General features: G+C 48.4%; 4 protein-coding genes across 11 annotated transcripts in view; 1 reads left to right on the top strand and 3 right to left on the bottom strand.

Moving 5' to 3' along the window:
* EHBP1L1 (EH domain binding protein 1 like 1) overlaps positions 1 to 6,864 on the bottom strand; it is a 44,226-nt gene extending 37,362 nt beyond the window's left edge. For 6 of the 7 annotated variants that reach the window (XM_083374407.1, XM_083374405.1, XM_083374404.1 and 3 more), the window contains exon 1: positions 8 to 190. Coding sequence is in view for 5 of the 7 variants with exons in the window: in XM_083374405.1 (XP_083230531.1) it covers positions 8 to 111 (104 nt within the window). In the remaining 2 variants the exon portion in view is untranslated. Of the gene's footprint in view, positions 1 to 7; positions 191 to 4,685; positions 4,844 to 6,726 lie in introns of those variants that run through there. The other variant, XM_083374409.1, reaches the window with a different exon arrangement.
* Positions 1,203 to 4,106, top strand: LOC310647253 (uncharacterized protein). Its single transcript, XM_083374343.1, has 2 exons — positions 1,203 to 3,534; positions 3,687 to 4,106. The coding sequence occupies exon 1, from the start codon at positions 1,982 to 1,984 to the stop codon at positions 2,921 to 2,923; it is 942 nt and encodes a 313-aa protein (XP_083230469.1). The 5' UTR covers positions 1,203 to 1,981; the 3' UTR covers positions 2,924 to 3,534; positions 3,687 to 4,106.
* A 29-nt stretch (positions 6,865 to 6,893) lies between the features above and the next one.
* FAM89B (family with sequence similarity 89 member B) lies at positions 6,894 to 10,353 on the bottom strand. The gene is made up of 2 exons (XM_083374413.1): positions 10,105 to 10,353; positions 6,894 to 7,194 (listed from the first exon to the last, which is right to left on the bottom strand). The coding sequence occupies exons 1-2, from the start codon at positions 10,333 to 10,335 to the stop codon at positions 6,910 to 6,912; spliced, it is 516 nt and encodes a 171-aa protein (XP_083230539.1). The 5' UTR covers positions 10,336 to 10,353; the 3' UTR covers positions 6,894 to 6,909.
* A 2,424-nt stretch (positions 10,354 to 12,777) lies between these two features.
* On the bottom strand, positions 12,778 to 16,633 carry ZNRD2 (zinc ribbon domain containing 2). 2 transcript variants are annotated; one of them, XM_083374662.1, is made up of 4 exons: positions 16,227 to 16,633; positions 15,889 to 16,043; positions 14,186 to 14,270; positions 12,778 to 13,604 (listed from the first exon to the last, which is right to left on the bottom strand). In XM_083374662.1, exons 1-4 carry the CDS (start codon positions 16,243 to 16,245, stop codon positions 13,270 to 13,272), a joined length of 594 nt encoding a protein of 197 aa, XP_083230788.1. In that variant the 5' UTR covers positions 16,246 to 16,633; the 3' UTR covers positions 12,778 to 13,269. The 2 variants fall into 2 exon arrangements, with proteins under 2 accessions (XP_083230788.1, XP_083230787.1); XM_083374661.1 differs by lacking the exon at positions 16,227 to 16,633 and having other exon boundaries at positions 15,889 to 16,220.
* Positions 16,634 to 20,780: the final 4,147 nt, after the last annotated feature.

The raw sequence follows: 20,780 nt of genomic DNA, 5'->3' as shown, positions 1-20,780 counted from the left end.
GATTCACCATTTCTTGGTGCACTCCACCACCAGCTCCTGGTAGCAGGCGACGAAGCGGAACTTGGCGGCCCGCTTGCCGACCCGCTGCAGCCGCTTCCAGACGGAGCTCATGGCCGGGCTGCCCCTTCACCACCGCCGCCCCATTCCCGACGCCGACGCTGCTCCGGCCGGCCGCCTGCCTGCGAGGAAGTCCGGGCGGGCGGCGAGAAAGTTGCAAGGCGGAGGAAGGAGGGGGCGTGGCCGAGCGGGGGAGGGGGCGTGGCCGGTGCCCGCGAGAGGTGGAAGAATTTCCCCAAGCGGGGGCTGCGTCCCCACGCGCGGCTGACACGCGTGTCTGCGCGCTCGTGGGATTCCCGCCCCCGAAGTCCCCAGCTTTATCCATGGTATTGCGTTATATAGGTAGCGCGTTTAAATGTGCGTTATGTACGCGTACGCTTTGGAGAGCAGGCAACAAAATTTCTTTTTTCATGGGTGCCAATGTGCCCACAGTAAAAAAAATATGACAATAAAGGTTATATATATAATCTAATCTCTCTCTCTGATTGCTATCTATCATCTATCTATCTATCTATCTATCTATCTATCTATCTATCTATCTATCTATCTATCTATCTATCTATCATCTATCTATCTATCTATCTATCATCTATCTATCATCTATCTATCTATCTATCTATCTATCTATCTATCTATCTATCTATCTATCTATCTATCTCTATATCCATCCATCCATCCATCCGATCTCTCTCTCTCTCTGCAAACCACCTTTGACTTGGATTACAGTATTTATTAGCAAATCATGGCCTTCACGGCAAACGATCACAGTACGCCTGTTCGTTACGGTTTCGATCACAGCTAAGGGTCAAGATGTTCACAGATCTTGGTTCAGGTGGAAGAAAGCTAAGCATTGCCTGATCTGGTTAATGGTGAGGATGGGAGACCACTAGGAAATCGCCGGTTTGCAGGGAAATTCCAAAAAAAAAAAAACCCAAACCCCTACCCAAATGTGTCCAGAAAATTGCCAGGATGGAGATACTTAAAACTTTCCCACTTCGAGACAAAGCAGAAGCATCAACCCAGCGGATTTAGTTTTAAGACACTTTAAAGTATTGAATATGGCTCCAAATCGGTAACCAGGTCAAGGGTGGTGTGTAAACACGGCCTAAGAATGCCTGCTTGTTTTTCCTCCTCCCTCCCCACCCCTTTCCTTGCATGCTGACTCTCTCCGGCGGAAAGCATGAGGTCACACAGCTTTAATTGATCTGGCTTTTTGGGGGGGGGAAGCCGGTGCACTGGGGGGGGATGAAAAGAAATATTTAAAAAAAAAAATCAAACGGAAAGCTCCTTTTGAGTTCATCTCTCTCCCCTTCTTTCTGCCATTCCAGATGCTTCATTTCTGGCTCCGAAGGGATAAATAAAGAATCTTGTAAACCGATCCCGGATTCCAGCTTTACTCCGGGATGGACGTGCTCTGATGGAAAATGATGCCCCCAAATTTAGCCACCGAGGGACAGATTCTTCTCCAGACACGCCCCCAAAGGGTTGGGTTGTGTGTCTCTGTGTGTGTGTGTGTTCACACCCAAACAGATGAAATTCATAACGACAGAGTACTAAGGTAGGTAGTCCTTCAACGTACAGCCACAATCGCGCCCCAAAATTGACGTCCCAAAGCGAGACGTTTGTTCAATGACTTTTGCCCCATTTTTTAAAATGACTTTTCTGGTCACCGTTGTCAACTGAATCGCGGCGGGGGTTAAATTAGTAACACGGTTGTTAAATGAAACAGGATTCCCCACCTTGACTTTGCTTATCAGGGGATCACCTGACCCCCGGGGATACTGCCAACCGTCACAAATGTGAGTCGGTGGTCAAGCTTACGAATATAAATCATGGGGGATGCTACAATGGTGGTGGTGGTGTGTGGAAAAAATGGCTTTTTTGTCATAGAACGCCCAGAACGGAGTTCCGGCACCTTTTTTGGATGGAACCTTGTAGGATAGGCAAGGCGGGTTGTATGATGTGTGTGAGTTTCGGTATCTCTTTTTTCTTTTTTTTTTACAAAAAAGCACTGTCTATTCTATTCTACTCTACTCTACTCTATTTCTATTCTATTTTCTTTTCTTTTCTATTTTATTCTATTCCATTCCTTATTCTATTCTATTCTAATTTTCTATTCTATTCTATTCTCTTCTATTCTTTTATATTTTCTTTTCTATTCTGTTCTATTCTCTATATTCTATTCTATTCTATTCTATTCTATTCTCTATTCTCTTCTATTCTCTATTCTCTTCTATTCTCTATTCTGTTCTATTTCTTATTCTATTCTATTCTATTCTATTCTATTCTATTCTATTCTCTTCTATTCTTTTATATTTTCTTTTCTATTCTGTTCTATTCTCTATATTCTATTCTATTCTATTCTATTCTATTTTCTATTCTCTTCTATTCTCTATTCTCTTCTATTCTCTATTCTGTTCTATTTCTTATTCTATTCTATTCTATTCTATTCTATTCTATTCTATTCTATTCTATTCTACTCTATTCTCTATTCTATTCTGTTCTCTATTCTATTTTGTTCTCCTATTCTATTCTATTCTATTCTCTTCTATTCTCTATTCTCTTCTATTCTCTATTCTCTTCTATTCTCTATTCTATTCCTTATTCTATTCTATTCTATTCTATTCTATTCTACTCTCTATTCTCTATTCTATTCTGTTCTCTATTCTATTCTGTTCTCCTATTCTATTCTATTCTATTCTATTCTATTCTATTCTATTCTATTCTGTTCTATTCTGTTCTATTCCTTATTCTATTCTATTCTATTCTATTCTATTCTATTCTATTCTATTCTATTCTATTCTATTCTATTCTATTCTATTCTATTCTATTCTATTCTATTCTATTCTATTCCCGATGGTTTTAGAAATGGTTTGGAACCAGACCACAGGGGTTCACCCTATTTATTATTAAACCTCCCCATCCTGGAAGCCACGTGGCCAACCGGCTGAGGATATTAGACGTCCAACGAGAAGAAGCCACCTCTGCCCGTGCGTGGATTTCTTCTCTCTTCTTTCCCTCTAACGTAGCACTGCTCAAGATCCGTCTCTTTGAGGTTTTTGTTTTTTTGTTTTTAAATGGAACAGGCTGAGAGCGATGAATCATTTTCCTGGCTTCTCCGGGGAAAAAAGCAAAGAAAAATCCAGGAAGCCAAAACCGAATGCAACAGCCTCTCAAACGGGGTGTGGTGGCTCAAAGCTGCTCCTTAGAAATTCTGCTTTTTCTCTTTTGAGACATTTTTTTAGTCCCAGTTTGGTGGGTTAAGAAAGAAACCCAACGGTTTTCCGCAAACGCAATAGGTTTCCGGATCCTGCTGTTAAAAACAAATCCAACAAACCAAGTCAAGCAGTCCGGGGCAAACTTTCCCCAACTAGGCGCCCTCTTATTTTGGGACTACAACTCCCATCCTCCTCCAGCCACCACGAGTTGCAAAGCACCAGGTTGTGTGTGTGTGTGTGTGTGTGTGTGTGTGTGTGTGTACAGACACACACACACACACACACACACACACACACCCCTGAAAGAAAGTAGTGGCAAGTATTTTCTGAAATGCTGCAAAATACCCTACAGATAATCTACAGGTAATGAAGCCTGACTATTAGGGTCATAAAGTTGTGACCATTGTAAAGTGGGTCACCCACATGACCGGCCCAATTTTACAACCTCATTTGTGGCAGTCATTAAAGCGAGCAGAGGTTAAGCTGAGGATAACCTTAGGTGCCTCTATTCATGAGGTCAAAATGAATTCAGTACAGGCAGCCCTCGACTTACAACAGTTCATTTAGGGACTGTTCAAAGTTACACATCAACTTTGAAAAAAATGACTTACGGCCATTTTTCACACTTAAGACCGCTGCAGCATCCCCAGGGTCATCTGATCAAAATTCAGTCGCTGGGCGACTGACTTGTATTTATGACTGTTCAGTGTCCTGGGATCCCCTTTTGCTAATACAGAGAGCCCTCGACTTATAATCGTTCGTTTAGTGACCATTCAAAGTTATAATAGCACTGGAAAAAAGTGACTTACGGCCGTTTTTCACACTTATAATCGTTGCAGCCTCCCCAGGGTCACGTGATGAAAATTCAGTCGCTTGGCGACTGATTCACCTTTATAACGGTCGCAGTGTCTCCCGGGGTCCCCTTCGGCGAGCTTCTTGACAAGCAAAGTCAATGTGGGAAGCTGGGTTCGCTTAACAGCCATGTGACTAATTTAACAACGGCCATGATTCACCTAACAACTGTGTCAAGAAAGGTCCTAAACTGGAGCAAACTTCATTTAGCAATGAGGATTCCTTAGCAGCAGAAATGTTGAGCTCAATCGTGGTCGTAAGTCGAGAACGACCTGTGTCTTGGCACAGTGTTTCTCGTTTTGAGCAACTTTTAAAACTCCCACTGGCTGGGGGATTCTGGGAGTTAAAGTTCACCCCTCCTTCAAGTTTCCAAGTTTGAGAAACGCCCATCTCGTCCAACCCACATCCCATTGTGGCTCTTCTTTGCAATGTGGGTGGACTGCCAACACAACAGGAAGCCACAAACAATGGCCCGGGCCTGTGTAAAGGATGCAGTGTGTGTGTGCTCCAGAGATGGGGAAAAAAAATGTGATCTGGGGCAAGGAGGTGGCAGCTCACCAGACTTGGGCTCCTTAAAGCTGAGTTGGTTTCAATTGCTGGGATTGCCGCCGAGAATGGAGAATGTTAACAGCACCTCTGAGCATGCACGGAGTAGATTTCTAGGCCACAGCTCGCCTTTCCCACTCCTGAAAAGCAGGGAATGGAGCAGGATTCAACTAAAATGAAAATAAAATATGAAATGAGCTCTGGGAAAAACCGATTCAACCACCCTTGAGTCATGGCAGTTCATTCTGGAAAAGCCACAATCACTGGCGCACAAATTTTACCCTCTGGAAATTTGGCCTGATTTTGAAATGAAATCCAGGTCACTCCAATTGTCTTTGCGGTCCTATTTTCGGCGAGAATCCTGTCACTTTGCAAGCTCTGAATTCACAGCTCGGACCAGAACACACTCCGGCCCTTTGTTCAAGGGACGGTCACATTTTTTCCCCCCTCGCCTCCCACTTTGGCTGCCAGGGACCGTGGGAAAAAAAATGACCTGTCCAGCAGCCAAAATATTCATTAACCATCCAACTTTGCTTTCTCCCTTCAAAGGATGGGAAGAACGAGAAGCAAACCTTTTGCAACCCATTTTATCCTTTACCCAAATCCTTCTGGGTTTGTTTCAAGCCTTGAAAAACCCCCAAATACCGTAACAACAACAATAATAATAATACTATTAGAAAAACAGTATGCAATTAAATTATTCAGCCAAGGTAACTTGGCTTAGGGCAGTAGAACAGTCATAAAATCCAGCCAATGCAAGATGGCCAGGTTTAAAAAACAAAAAAAAACCCAACAAAAGTTGTATACAGCACCTTCCTAGCTAACTATTTCTTATCAGTGTGCAATTGAGGAAGAGTGTGTGGGGGGCATCACCTCCCCCAAAAAAAGGAAGCTAACACATATCATGCAACAACCTATCTGGCTGGCTGAACTGGGGCGGGTTCACAAATGTTTGCAAAGCCGCCCCTTTGCCAAATAAACCACACCAGGTGTCTTGTCCTAAGCCTTAAATCAGAGCTTAAATCAATCGCTCCTCTGACATGCTTAAATCAAAGACAAATAAAACCCCTGGGGTGGGGGCAATTCACACCTCCCAGCCCCCTATTCTATGTTTATGCTAAAGGTTTTCAGCAGCAACATGCCAGAAGCAAAAAGAAGGTGCATCCAGAGGTTTCCACCCCCCACGCCCACCCCCCCTTTACATTTCTGACCCAGTCATCCCTTTCTTGCAAGTTTCCACTGCAAAAAATAATAAAATAAAATAATACGTTTGCAATACAAGTCTCTATCGTTTTATGTTTGGGGTCTTTCCCCAACGCTCGGATCCTCAGAATGCAAGCTGGACTGGCCATTCCTGTTTTAAAAAGGCATTAAGTTCCTGGTCCTCATGATTCCCATTTAGGCGGATTGGAAACCCAGGCATTTGGACAAGGAAAAGTCTCAGCCAGTGATGCTAGTACCGCAGGGGAGCAAGCAAAAACAAGCGACAAGGGACAGGCCCGAATCTTGTAGATATGCAGCCAAGTCTTTCCTTTCCTCTAAACATCAAGAGTTTCAGAGGCGACCGGCATCTCCACGCAAGAGCAGGCAAATTTGAGAAACTCTTTTTTTTTTTTACCCAGTAGAGGCTTGCATTCTGAAGAACAGCCCAAGCAATCCTCTCTTTTTCTCCCAGGAAAAAGTCTTCCACAACATTTTTCAGCTCAGAGTTGCAGGTCATTGACCGAATAAATAAAGACACTTCCATTTCAATTTTCAAGTCAATTTTCCCCAAATCTGGCCCCAATTCCAGGTGTTGGACTCGTCCTCCACGCGGGCCAACAATTCTGGAAATGGGTGGGGGTGGGGCCCTAAGTTGGAGGAAAAAGGCCCCAGATCCTTGCCGGGTGGGGGGGGAGACAAGCTGGAAGGACGGAGAGGCATTTTCAGATAATCCAGGTGATGTTCCAGTTCAATCTGCACCCTCCCCTGAGTCTTTCCCAATCCCAAACGGAAGGAAATTGGATTACTGCTTGCTGTTGCAATCGGGGACTGTCCACTCCGAAGCACCCACCTGCATTTCGTCCCAGCAACCATCTCTTTCTGGAAAGGCCAAAGGAATTTTATACATTTCTCGGGGAAAAAAAGTCCAAGAGCTAAGTGGAAAGCTGAAAACAGGCCGGATCGTTCCGGATATAAACCACAATGCCTTTTCCCCCTCCGTCTCATTCCAGCTGTGCCGTTTCCCAGGCCCGGCTCAGATTGCAATATGGAAAGAGTCCTTAAGCCACTGATCCCGGGAGTTTTGGGGTTGAAGGAAGCGCAGCTGCTGGGATGGGAGGGGCTCCCGCTGCCCGTCTGGACTTATCGGGTCCAGTTCGAAATCTTCCTCCTCGTCCGAGAAGCCGTTTTCGGCAGCCAGGCTGCCTTCCGAGTGGAGCGAGGAGGACATATCCTGGAAGAGGCTTTTGAATTCCTGGATGGATTCATACAGAGACCAGAGTTGGCAAAGAAGGGACATGTCCAATTGTCGGAGCCCTACCTGAAACAGGGAAGAAAAGCAGAAGGATGAGCGCCGGAGCTGCCAGGATTCGAACCAGCAGCCGATTAGGTGGAAAGCCCTGCCTCCGTCAATACCTGCAGCTTCTAGTGTTTTGCAATCTTGGCAACTTAAGACAGGTGGGCTTCAGTACCCAGAATTCCCCAGCCAGCCTGCTTTGAGATGGGTGGACTTCAACTCCCAGAATTCCCCAGCCAGCCTGCTTTGAGATGGGTGGACTTCAACTCCCAGAATTCCCCAGCCAGCCTGCTTTGAGATGGGTGGGCTTCAACTCCCAGGATTCCCCAGCCAGCCTGCTTTGAGATGGGTGGGCTTCAACTCCCAGAATTCCCCAGCCAGCCTCCTTTGAGATGGGTGGGCTTCAACTCCCAGGATTCGCCAGCCAGCCTGCTTTGAGATGGGTGGGCTTCAACTCCCAGGATTCCCCAGCCAGCCTGCTTTGAGATGGGTGGGCTTCAACTCCCAGGATTCGCCAGCCAGCCTGCTTTGAGATGGGTGGGCTTCAACTCCCAGGATTCCCCAGCCAGCCTGCTTTGAGATGGGTGGGCTTCAACTCCCAGGATTCCCCAGCCAGCCTGCTTTGAGATGGGTGGGCTTCAACTCCCAGGATTCCCCAGCCAGCCTGCTTTGAGATGGGTGGGCTTCAACTCCCATAAATAAATAAGTAAATAAAGAAAAAAAACAAAGGGTATAAAATTGGAGGTGGTTTTGTCAGCAGCAAACGGGACAAAAAGGCCAACTGGGGAATTCTGGGAGTTGAAGAACACAAGTCTTTGGACACCCTTGATTCAGAATAAAAATTGATTTAGAATAAAAAACCAAATGGCCCCAGCTCTGAAAACCAGCAGATTTAAATTAATTCCAAGGGAGTCTGCTGCCCCCTGGTGGACGAAAAGCTGTACTGTATAAGCTTTACACACACTGAAGCCTCAATTTTAAAGGCCTTCCTAAATTTGATTATATGATATACCTTTCTCACAACTACCTTTATGCCTCCTAGTTGCAGCAACCTCCTAAAACCTATCGGAAGTGCTGTAGACCGAAAATGAGTGGATTCACACAACCCACTACACTCGGGTTTATCAAAAACTTAACGGCTGCTTTTGCAGAATGTGAGGCTGAAGTAAGGTCACCCGCATGCTGGTTTATCACAATGGCCTAAACTGGATCCTCCCCAATCCCTTGAATATCAATGACCTGACCTTCAGGCTAGATAAGTGGGAGGCAGTGAGTTAGTCTTGTCTTAGGCTTGAAAGCTGGCTGGTTGACTTTGGGCCAATGACCAGGAGACGGTGAATTCTAGTCCCACCTTAGGCATGAACGGCAGCTGGGTGACTTTGGGCCAATCACCAGGAGATGGTGAGTTCTAGTCCTGTCTTACATAAAAAAGCCGGCTGGGTGACTTCGGGCCAATCACCAGGAGACGATGAGTTCTAGTCCCACCTCAGGCATGAAAGCTGGCTGGGTGACTTTGGGCCAATGACCAGGAGATGGTGAGTTCTAGTCCCGCCTTAGGTATGAAAGGCAGCTGGGTGACTTTGGGCCAATGACCAGGAGACGATGAATTCTAGTCCCGCCTTAGGCATGAAAAGTAGCTGGGTGACTTTGGGCCAATGACCAGGAGACGGTGAGTTCTAGTCCCGCCTTAGGCATGAAAGCCAGCTAAGTGACTTTGATGCAGTCCCTCTCTCTCAGCCCAACTCACCTCACAGGGTTATCATTGTGGGGAAAATAAGAAGTAGATAGGTTGGCTATATTGGCCCTCTTGAGTTATTGGCAAAAATAATGAAGGCGAGAAACAGACAAAACAGATAATAAAATAAAATAATAAAATAAAATAAAATAAAATAATAAATAAAATAAAATAAAATAAAATAAAATAATAAAATAAATAATAAAATAAATAATAAAATAAAATAAAATAAAATAATAAAATAAAATAAAATAAAATAATAAAATAAAATAAAATAAAATAATAAAATAAATAATAAAATAAAATAATAAAATAAAATAAAATATAAAATAAAATAAAATATAAAATAAAATAAAATAAAATAAAATAAAATAAAATAAATAAAATAAAATAAAGACAGCCCCGCTGCACCAAGTTTAGCCTTCGGATGATGTGAGTGGCTAATTTTAGAACTGCAATTTCACCGCCTTTTGTGCAGCAAGCCAGAGAACACGTGCGGCCCGGCTGCCCACCTCCCATGCCACGGACCCAGTTGGCACAAACCGCATTCTCTTGTCTTGGCGAGCGGTGGGGGGGGAGAGAGAGAAGCCCCCCTGCCCCCCGCTTCCACCCTGTGACCCGAGTTCAAAGCAGCCCAGCCCAGCCTCTTGGGCAAGGGCCTCTCTGTTCGTGGCAAGGCTCTGCTTTGCAGCCGGCTGAGAGCCGTGGGAAGAGGGGTGCTTTTGACTCCCCCCCCTCCACCCTCCTGGCTAAGAAAATGGGGTGGCTGCAAACTTAGGGTCACCGGGGGGGGGGGGAGAGAGGAGAGAAGGGAGGGGTGGAAATGTAATCAGTCAATCAAAGAAATGAAGGCACTCGGCCCCGCCGGGTGGGAGGTGAGCTCCTGCCAGGGCTTTTCTGAAAACCAGCCCTGCTAGGTGGGCTGGGGAGGGGAGGGGTGTCCCCCAAGTCGAGCATCCCAAGGACCCCCTGGGAGTCGTCCTGGGGAGGGGCAAAGCCCGGCCTGGGGAGGGGGTGTTGGCAGAAGCCCCGGGACCCTCGTCCGCCTCACCCCGTGGGGGCTCTGGGCTCCTGCCAGGGCTTTTCTGAAAACCAGCCCTGCTAGGTGGGCTGGGGAAGGGAGGGGTGTCCCCCAAGTCGAGCGTCCCAAGGACCCCCTGGGAGTCGGCCTGGGGAGGGGAGGGCAGGGGTGTACTGACCATCTCCTTGCGCAGCAGGGCCAGCGCGGCCTCCAGGTTGGCGGGCCGGGGGCGGCGCGGGGGCGGCGTCGGCTTCTCCCCGTCCTGGGCCCGGCGCAGGTCGTCCTGGAGGCGCCGCTTCTGGCTGTAGAGCTTCTGCATCTCCCGCCACGAGCCGCCGCCGCTGGAGTTGAGGAGGCCGCTCAGCCCCTTGGGCAGCGGGGGCAGCCCCGCCAGCGGAGAGACGCTCATGGCCCCGCCACGCCCGTGGTCTGCCGCGGCTGCGGCTCCTGCTGCTCCCGCCGCGGCGCCCGGATCGCCCGGCCCGCTGTGCGCGCAAGGACGCCGCCGCTTAAAGGGGCCCCGCCGGGCGGAGCGGGAGCCGCTCGGCTCAGGCAGCCTCCGGGGAGCCCGAGGCTCGAGTAGACGCGGAGCTCTGGCCTGCCTTCCTCTCCCAATTCTTTCCTTCTCTCTCTATCCTTTTCTCCCGTGTTTTTCCTTCCTTCCTTCCTCATCTCTCCTTCCTTCCTTCCTCTCCCCTTTCCCAATTCTTTCCTTCTTTATCCTTTTCTCCCGTTTTCCCTTCCCTCCTTTACTTCCTTTCACTTCTTCTTCCTTCCTTCCTCTCCCCTTTCCCAATTCTTTCCTTCTCTCTCTATCCTTTTCTCCCGTTTTTCCTTCCTTCCTCATCTTTCCTTCCTTCCTTCCTCTCCCCTTTCCCAATTCTTTCCTTCTTTTATCCTTTTCTCCCATATTTTTCCTTCCCTCCTTTACTTCCTTTCACTTCTTCTTCCTTCCTTCCTCTCCCCTTTCCCAATTCTTTCCTTCTGTCCTCTCCCGTTTTTCCTTCCTTCCCTCCTTCTTTCTTTCCTTCCTTCCACTTCCCTCCTTCCTCTCCCCTTTCCCAATTCTTTCCTTCTTTATCCTTTTCTCCCGTTTTCCCTTCCCCCTTCCTTCCCCTTTTCCCAATTCTTTCCTTTATCTTTTCTCCCATGTTTTTCCTTCCTTCCATCCTCATCTTTCCTTCCTTTCACTTCCCCCTTCCTTTCTCTCTCCCTTCCCAATTCTTTCCTTCTTTTATCCTTTTCTCCCATATTTTTCCTTCCTTCCATCCTTATCTCTTTCCTTCCCTCCCTCCCTCTTTTCCTTCCTTCTCCTATTTCTTTTTCATTTGGGCGTTGCACCGTGACTGACGTGATGCCGCCCATTGTTTAATTGAGTCTCTTGTGTGGGATCTCAGCAAGGGGTGCCAAGCGGAGCTCAGATGCTGCTTGGCCAAGGGGTGAAAATGCTTTGCCCATTTTGCTCGGCTGCTGAAGGGGCAACGATGGATCAGGTCCAACCTCTGGTGGGCTCAAACCTGTGGACCCACTTTCTGGAAGGAGAAGGCACCCCGTTTTCTTCAGTTTGGACGGAGGCAGAGTCCCAAGAGCGGCCTCTGGGCAGACGAGAAAATAGCCAGGAGGACAGGACTGGGGCATGCAGACCCTTTGAGGGTCACTCGATCAATGCCAATCTTGACCGACCAGCTCGAAGCCCAATAAATAACAATTTAAAGATTACACTAATGGGGGGGGGGCGCCGTGAATAACAATCCAGAACTGTTGCAGAACCACAATTTCAAAGGTAGTCCGTACAAGAAACCACGCCATTGTGGTCTTGCTGTCTGCTCGCTTGGGGGTGAAATGACAAAGTCTGTCTGAACTGCACCCCCACACCCACCAGAACAAATTCCTCCTGGTTCCACAGCCACTTTCCATTTAGCTATCATTTGAGGCCAGAAAAACGTGATGTTTGTTTCTCCCGCTCCACAACTATCCAAGAGTTCTCTTCTTTGCCGTCCAGGCTTCTGACCCAACACCACAAAAATGGAAGCATTCACACAACAGGTTTAACCTACTCGGAGAAAGAACTTAGCAAGTGCATTCATACAGTTGGTTAACTTATTTTTCAAGAAGGTCAGTCTTCTGGAGATTAGAGTTATGGAAGGCCAGGCAGAAGATAATCTACAGATTCCTGCACATAGGAATACTACAGGTAGAATATGATTTATCACCAGTCACTTAGCTTGAAGTTACCAAAAAAAGGGACTCTACAAGGCGGATTTGAATGGCCTCCAAGGGTCATTTGACTGCATTTTGGGCACTGGGTAGCTGGCTCGCGTTGACGACCGTTTGCAACGTCCCATGACCATAATGTACATTATTTTCCTTCTGGAAAATTCGCTTCCAGTTTCTTGCCAAACAAAAAAAAACAAGGTCCCAAAATTGGATGGCAGTCACATAGTGACCTGCTTTATGACTGCCCAGATTGATGACCCAAATTGCAGGCTTAATTTCAGTTCTTAACGTCAAGGACCTACCTGTAAATTCAATCACATCTGACCAATTTCAAGTGTCACAATTCCCATTCTTCCTCTTAAGGGTCGCTTGTCATTAAAGGTGGACTAAAATATCCCCCCCTCGGGTGAACGAGTCGTCCTCCGAGCTAATTTCATTTTATTTACCAGAACGTCTAAGGTGCCTAAGAGGAGAAAGCTGCCATTTCTCAGCTTGTACCTTTCTTTTTCAAAGAATTGGTTATTAAAAGCGTCAAAATGAGTGTGGCCTCTGACCCTCTGCCCGACGGGCAAAATCGCGTGCCGAGACCGATTCCTTTACAACCAGCGAAGATTCAAGATTCGACACCAACACAATCGTTATCTTGTGCCTTGAAATTGGAAACCTTTAATGCTTCACAAAACTAAAAAACAAAAACACAGCGAAGGGTGTGGAGCTCCTGATAACCTGAAATCTTTGGGTGGCAAAGCGAGACGGTGAACGGATCTAGGCCGACGTGTCTGCAGGAGCCCCAAATTTGGGGGCCTAAAACGTTGCTAGCTCCAACATCACCCTTCCCCAAACCAGGTTTAACTCTTCTATCTGTCCTTTCCTCGTCTCGGATTAGACAGAGCTATACGTGCAAATCCTTTGAAACATTCCTCAAACGCCAGGACAACTTGTATGAGGCAAAAAAAAAAAAAAAAAAGCTCACATTTAATCAGAAGGGAGAGCCCGGTCTTATTTAAATTACCCAGCCCCTACGATGAATGGTGTGTGTGTGTTGGGGGGGGGAATCCTTTGGCACCCCAGGCGTGGCCTAGACTCCATTCCAGGCCTGGCGCTGCCGTTTTAAGCCAGGCCATCCTCACTGGGGCAGCTCCTTGATGCCCTTGAGAGCATCGGTGCAGGAACGGATCAGGGAACAGAGATGGATGCTCTTTTCAACGGAGGCAGTTTCCTGGAGCTGATGGCTCGCCCAGCCAATCTTCTGTAGGATGGCCTCTTCTGCCGCAACCAGGATGTCGCGTGCCAACAGAGAACTAGGCGCAACAGTGGGCGCTTGAAGGGCTGGGTCAGGGGCGCTTGAGCGGAGACCCAGAGCTGCCCCTTCGCAATGCTCTGGGCGTGAAGCCATTTCATCGGGGTTAGCAGCCAGCTGACGCTCCCGCACCTGGGAAAGGGCTGCTTGTGCATTGAGGGCTAGAGAGAGAGAGAGAAGATCAAAGAGGTGAGGTCACAGGGTGCTGTTTCTGGGTTCAGCAACAACAAGCACAGTCTGGGACAGTTGCTGACGTCCCGGGATGTTTTTGGACGGCGTGGAAAAATCTGCTCAGACTCTCCAGTAGCAATTTAACACCGACATTCTTCCAATCGCACGAAAGCTTTTCTGCAGCGGAAATGGGGCTCCCTTCCTCCCTTGCAAAGAGAGCTGCACAAATACAAGACGACTTCAGCTGTCAGAGCCGCACAAAATGTGCAGTTTTGATCCGAAGCAGCCGTTGCACAAAACCTCCGCCCCAAATAGCTCCTTTTGCATTATGAACAACGTTTCAGAGTTTATAATTTACCGACGCAGTGGATTAAAGAGTGGGAAGATCTCATTTGTGTCGTGAAACCCACCCAGGCCGTTTCAGTTTGGTGCCGCAGAAGCGTAGGACGGCTCCCGCCGTCTCTTTTCGTAACAGGGCAATCGATATACTCTGAGAGGACCAGATTGCGCCAAGTGGGGCAGGTGGTTAAGAGTAACTGCTCCCCAGCCCCGCTTCCCCTGCCCACCGTACCTGGATTGTCCTTGTCCACATCAGAGTTAAGCTCTTGGCAGGTGACACAGTAAAACTTCTTCTGCTTATCTTGCAGCAAAATGGTCTGGAAGGAAAAGTGACCAAGGCAAAGGGGATTGGGAGGAGAAAAGGGTAGAAGTCAGAGCTTGTTCGCCAAAGCTAAGTGATGGGCATGCATACCAGGGATACCAAGGAAAGCCCCCCCCCCCCCTTGCTGAAGGAAACTGTTTTTTCATACTGGGCCTGCCCAACACAAATTGTTAACCGCGGGCCTTCAGTGACAACCCCGCCAACCAACACCCAATCGGTGCCATCCTGGAGCTGATGTCTATGGAGTGTCTTAATCATCCAGGTCATGGCTGTCCCAAAGGTGCTTTTTCTCCAGGAGGCAACTGGACATTTTTGTTTTTCTTTGAAAGACGTTTCCCTTCTCATGCAAGAAGCTTCTTCAGCTCTGACGGGACGGTGGGGAATGGAAGGATTTATACTCCTTGCAGACAGAGCTGGTCATTTGCCTTTTATTTTAAGAGAGCCGTTGAGGCCACTTGGAGGTTTATCTGTGACTTCAGGGTCACCTGAGTGGTGCAAATGGGTGTGGAGCCTTCTTGGCACTGCTGAAAGGACCGTGTTCCACATCCATTTGCACCACTCAGGTGACCCTGAGGGCACAGGTAAACCTCCAAGTGGCCTGAACGACCCTCTGAAACAGGGTTTTCAAACTGCTGGTCCACGGGCCATATGCATCATAGCGAAAGCGCGCCCACCCCATTGCCGGCAATGGCAAAAAAGTCACGACACGTCACATGACGTTGCGACTTGTGACACCCCTGGTCTAAAAGAAGGCAAATGACCAGCAGTCTGGCAAGCAGTATAAATCCTTCGGTTCCCCACCATCCAGTCAGAGCTGAAAAAGCTTCTTGGAGAAGCGAAATGTCTTCCAAGGAAAAAGTCCAATTGCCTTGTGAAAAAAGCACCTTTGGGACATCCCAGAGAAGAATTTAAAGAAATATTCCATTCTTCAGAAACACCAAGGAGCTGGGCACAGCTTAGACCAGGGGTAGGCAACCTGGGCTCTTTTGTGACTCGTGGACTTCAACTCCCAGAATTCCTGAGCCAGCATAGCTGAGGGAAAAGGGAAAGTCCACGAGCCAGGAAGGGGCCATAGTTCCCCCATGTTGGCTCAGGAGTTCTGGGAGTTGAAGTCCACGAGTCATGAAGGCGCCATAGTTCCCCCATGCTGGCTCAGGAATTCTGGGAGTTGAAGTTCGCAAGTCATGAAGGCGCCATAGTTCCCCCATGCTGGCTCAGGAATTCTGGGAGTTGAAGTCCCCGAGTCATGAAGGAGCCATAGTTCCCCCATGCTGGCTCAGGAATTCTGGGAGTTGAAGTTCGCAAGTCATGAAGGTGCCATAGTTCCCCCATGTTGGCTCAGGAATTCTGGGAGTTGAAGTCCACGAGTCATAAAAGAGCCCAGGTTGCCTAGCCCTGGCCTAGACTGGCACCAGCCATGGCATCAAGGAGCCGAGCATCTCCCTTTGCTTAGCCTGCTTTGCCCTCTCTTCTGATCTTGCCTGATCACCGAGTTGCCTCCTTTCCACACACCCCCGAAGCTTTCTTCACTCTTCAACCCACGTTGGGGAGGGGGAGAGGAGAAAGCCCCGCCCCCGGGCACTCTGCACGCGCCTCGGGGCGGCCTCGCTCACCCCGCACTCCTCGCAGCACTCGCCCAGCATGCGGTAGCCCTTCAGCAGGTAGTCGCTCATCAGCTTGCTGATCTTGTCTTGCCGCTCGCGCCGGGCCTGGATCACCTTCAGCTCGGCCTCGGAGGGCGGCTCCCACTCGGCGTGGTCGTCGTGGCCTGCGCCGGGGAGGAGGAAGCCGCGGTGGGAGCGAAGCCCGGGCCGGGAGCCCGAGTCGCCCCCTTGCTCTTCCCCGTTGTCCATCGACTCCGGTCGGGCTCCGGGCTGGTTGCTGGTGCGGAGGCCCATCGCCATGGCGACGCCTTCCCCTCTCTCTTCCCCTCCCCCCCCGCGTACGTTACCTGCCGCGCTCAGCGCCATGACTTTTCCCCTCTGCCGCAACTTCCGGCGCTAGCCACGCCTCCTTCCGTCAGCGGCGCGGCCCACCTCCCGCTAGGACTTCCCTACGCAAGGAAGGGGAAAAAAAAGTCCCACAGTTTTCGATTTCCTCCGGGCAACTTCACCGTCCCGCGCAAAGGTTCCGGGGAAAGTTTGTTCCCGACTTCTTTACAATCGAAAGAAATCGTTCAGGTTTTTTTTTAATCGTGGTGTTTTTTTTTAAACAAACAAACAAACAAACAGTTATGTTTCGACCAAATATTGGAAGGCTGGCCGTCAATGTCGGGACAGGACTCGGATTCTAATTTTCCTTACATTATAGGAGCTTTTCTGGAATTGGTAGCTTTTCCGACCGTCAGGGTTTAAACCGGGGGGGGGGTGTCTTCAAACTTGGCCCTTTGATGACTTGTGGACTTCAACTCCCAGAATCCCCCAGTCAGCTTTTCATTAAATGTGTATGTTGGGGAAGGAGGCCTTCAGACTCCGACACAGAAGCCTTTAGAAAGCTGGGCTATAAATCTAATCAGCAGAACCCCAGGATCATCTGAAGACAGCAGATTCCCCTTCAGGGTTGCAAGGGTTTCTCCCTTCGGCCCAGATCTTTTTTTTTTTTTGGGGGGGGGGGGGGGTGAGGGAGCCTGGGAAACCAAGATGATATGGACAGCCTCCAAGCTTTGGGGAGAAACATCCTTGCAATGATAGCTGAAAGGTTGCCAGAGTTCCAGGATGGGTGTAATCTCCAAATTGGGTTGGATGACGGAGAGAGGAGGGGAGGGCCGCCCCCCCCCCCGCCTTAGCTGGGAATGGCTGCAAAATCCAAAGTTTTTTTTTTAAAAAGAGCTTTTCCTCTCGGGAAATGCAAGCTCGCCCGTCGCCGGCTTTTAGAGTCGTCAAGAAGGGGGGCGGCGGCACCCGCCCGCCCACCCACCCATCCTCGTACGCGGAAAGCCGAAGCGGCACCTCCTGCTCCGAGGTGTAAATCCTCCCGGGCGGGATCCCGAGGGCTCTGCTCGGAGCATCGGTCTTCTCCCTTAACCGCTTATCCCACCCTACCTCCCCCTGCCCGGACGCTTAGCCCTCTCCGGCGGGTGCGAGGATAAGGTAGTAGTCCTGTGCCGGGCGGGGAGGGGGTGCCCCAAGGCCCGAGGTTGCCTCCTTCCGAATCGGGGTACGGCTAAGGGCGGCCGCCGGGTCGCCAGCCAAAGGGTGGGGAGACGACGCTGCCCAGCCACCCTCCTCTGGCCTTTGGGCTCGTATCCCCACGTGGGCGAAGAAGGGCCAAGGCTCGGGCTGAAAGGGGGCTGGGGCTCGTGATGCAACCTGAACTCGGGTGGGGATCGATCCGGGCGCAAACGCCCGTTTTCTTTCGTATCGCGCCACTCGCGGCTGTCGCTCGGGTCGGGTTAGGGGGTCTTGTGAAGCCAGCCCGCTTGACAAACCAGGTTTCTAAAAGATCTTCAACCCTAAACATGCCGTCTTAAGCAGCAAACCAGATTTTGGCAGCCCCAGCCTCTGTTTACAGGTTAGTCCTCAACTTACAACAGCTCTTTTAGGGATGGAGCAACGTTACAATGGCACAGAAAAAAGGGACTCCCCCCCCCCATATGACTGTTGTAGCATCTCCGTGGTCAAAACAAGTGAGAAGCTTGGCAACTGACTCATATTTATGACGGATGCAGTGTCCTGGGATCATGTAATCCCCCTTTTGCGACCTTCTGACAAGCAAAGTTGATGGGGAAGCCAGTCACTCAACAAGGGTATTACTAATTTAACTGCAGCGGTTTACTTTAACTGTGCGGAGAAAGGTCGTAAAATGAGACAAAACTCACTTAACAGCTGTCCCATTCAGCAACACAACTGTTGGGTTCAATTGTGGTTGTAAGTCGGGGACTTAACTGTGTTAGCACAGGCTTCAGTGGAGTTGTGAAACTCCCACCCCCCAAAAAACGTCTGAGGCAGGTAATTTAGTTAGCTATGCTAAAAGTGGCCTGTGGATTTCTGTAAGGAACTCCACAGCTGGGATGCTTGTACCCTAAGAGGAACTGAAACACAACAGATATACAAATGCACACTCAAACAAAAATTATTGTCTGAAAATTTCCCAAGACGAAGACGATGAATCCATGCCACCGTAAGCCACAGGCTTCATAGTTTTATAGCACCGTAAGGAGTGCCGCGTAACAGAGTGAGCGCCTGTTACTCGTCCCAGCTTCTGCCAACCTAGCAGTTCAAAAGCACGTAAAAATGCAAGTAGAAAAATAGGGACCACTACGGTGGGAAGGGAACAGCGTTCCGTGCGCCTTTGGCGTCTAGTCATGCCGGCCACATGACCACGGAGACGTCCTCGGACAAGCGTTGGCTCTTCGGCTTTGAAACGGAGATGAGCACCGGCCCCTAGAGTCGGAAACGACTAGCACGCATGTGCGGGGGAAACTTTACCTTACTTTAAGGAGACGAAAGGAAATGTCTCCTTTAACTTGAAACCGACATCCCTGCTAGAATACCCAAACTGGCTAAAAAGGACACCTTTTCCTACTTCTCACCTGCAGCTTTTATGCCTTATTTCTTCTGGAGGATTCCCCTGCTGTCGAGCGATATGCCCAGGAATTCATGGACGAAGAATCGGAGCGTCCTTGTGGATCAACGGTTAATTTTGTCTTTTTGAGCTCCATTCGGAAGGAATTGGGGCTAATACAATGAGCAGCAGTAAAAAGGACTGATTTAACAATCACATTGTGGGTTGTTGAAATTAAAGCAAGTCACAAATGTGTTTCTGGCTAGTTGGCCTATGCGACCAATGAGTTTTTTTTTTAAGACTTAAAAGAGGCTATATGGGCAGTCCTTGACTTACAACAGTTGATTTAGTGACCGAAGTTGCAATGACACTGAAAAAATTGACCTAGGACGGTTGCACCATTACCTGGTCACGTGATCAAAATCCAGACATTTCCCAACTGATTCATGTTTTTGCCTTTTGTGACTTTCTGACAAGCAACATCAATGGGGAAGCCAGATTTACTTAACCGTGTTACACGATCACTTAATAACTGGCCAGGTTGTAAAATGGAGCAAAATTCACTTAAAATGTCTTGCTTGGCAACAGAAATTTGGGGCTCAATTGAGGTCCTAAGTCGAGGACTGCCTGTACTCTCACGTCTCGTAGATCAGGCAGAAATGGCCCAACCTCTCCTTAACTCCCAGTAGCAAATTAAAAAAAGGAAAAAAACCAAGACACAGTTAAATAGTTATTGACATTAACTGATTTTTAAAAGCAGGGATGAAATGACAGGATCCATATTACAATGCCGTAAGAATCCATGAAAATCTTGCCAAGAAACAATACCGGCTAAGTTGAATGTTAACAAAAAAAATCAAATTTAAAGTGCCAGGACCAAGTTCCTTATCCAAGGACCTTGCATTATTTGAATGTCGGGATGCTGCAGTGCGCAAGGCCATTCCCGCCTTTAAATTTAACATTTTATTGCTCAAATGTCACTTGTTGTCCAATGCAGTCTTTCGTAATGGAGAAAGACAGAACAACTGTGTTGAAAGGAAAACTAAGTTTTTTTAACTGGGAGTAATAAATCATCATCAGTGTCCTTGAGGACCTACTGACCCAAACTCCTGTTTTGATTTGTTCTTCTATTGTAACAGGAACCACTTTCTTTAATCTTCAACGGCGCTTGGAATCCTGGGGTGGCTCTTGTTGAGGCTGAAATAAGTGAAATTCATGGATGTGACACGACTACAAATCTATGGCCAGCTGATTTTGAAAAATGTGTACTAGAAACCCGGCTATTAAACCATGGCTAAATAAGCCACGGTCTAGCACAAGGCACATACCAAGCATGGTTTGGGGGGGAAAAGCCACCCTCTCCACTTCCTCAGCCAGTTGCCAGGAATCACAACAGCTATTCCAAGCCTTCCAGGGTCACACCCCCCCATGCTTCTTTCCCCCTATATTGAGAACTCGCCTGCGTGGAGATCAAATGGGACAGAAGGAAAATGGTGATTTATCTCCATTTACATGCAACTACAGGCAGCCCTCGACTCGTTTAGTGACTGCTCAAAGTTACAAGGGCACCGAAAAAAGTAACTTATGACCGTTTTTCAGCTTATGACCGTTGCAAGATCCCCAGGGTCACATGATCAAACTTCAGATGCTTGGCAACTGACTCGTAGTTATGATGGTTGCAGGGCCCCCAAGTCACGGGATCCCCTTTGCAGCCTTCTGAACAGGCAGTCCATGGGGAAGCCAGTCACTTGAACAACTGTGCTACTCACTTAACAACTGCAGCGATTCGCTTAGCGAATGTGGCAAGTAGCTGCGAAAGGGGGCAAGACTCCCTTAACCAATGTCTCGCTTAGCAACATAAATTTTGGGCACCACTGCCTGTACTGTATTTAACAGAAGGTTTAGCCACTGCGGTTTGTCTTTTAATGCCATAGGTGCAACGAGTTCCTCACGCATTAAAGGGTAACCCCGGTTCTATTAATGCTAGCTTTGAGCAGGAGAG

Source organism: Vipera ursinii (assembly GCF_947247035.1).
Source record: "Vipera ursinii genome assembly, chromosome: 15".
Lineage (NCBI taxonomy): Eukaryota > Metazoa > Chordata > Lepidosauria > Squamata > Viperidae > Vipera > Vipera ursinii.
The sequence above is the reverse complement of the archived record's forward strand: the minus strand, read 5'-3'. Positions and strand labels throughout refer to the sequence as shown.

Coding starts and splice junctions, on each gene's coding strand:
- LOC310647253 (XM_083374343.1), top strand. CDS start 1,982: ATGGAACCTTGTAGGATAGGCAAGGCGGGTTGTATGATGTGTGTGAGT.
- ZNRD2 (XM_083374661.1), bottom strand. CDS start 16,179: ATGGCGATGGGCCTCCGCACCAGCAACCAGCCCGGAGCCCGACCGGAG. Junction 14,271..15,888: donor AGTGCTGCGAGGAGTGCGGG/GTGAGCGAGGCC, acceptor TTTTCCTTCCAG/ACCATTTTGCTGCAAGATAA. Junction 13,605..14,185: donor TGTGGACAAGGACAATCCAG/GTACGGTGGGCA, acceptor CTCTCTCTCTAG/CCCTCAATGCACAAGCAGCC.
- FAM89B (XM_083374413.1), bottom strand. CDS start 10,335: ATGAGCGTCTCTCCGCTGGCGGGGCTGCCCCCGCTGCCCAAGGGGCTG. Junction 7,195..10,104: donor CCCTGCTGCGCAAGGAGATG/GTCAGTACACCC, acceptor TCCCTGTTTCAG/GTAGGGCTCCGACAATTGGA.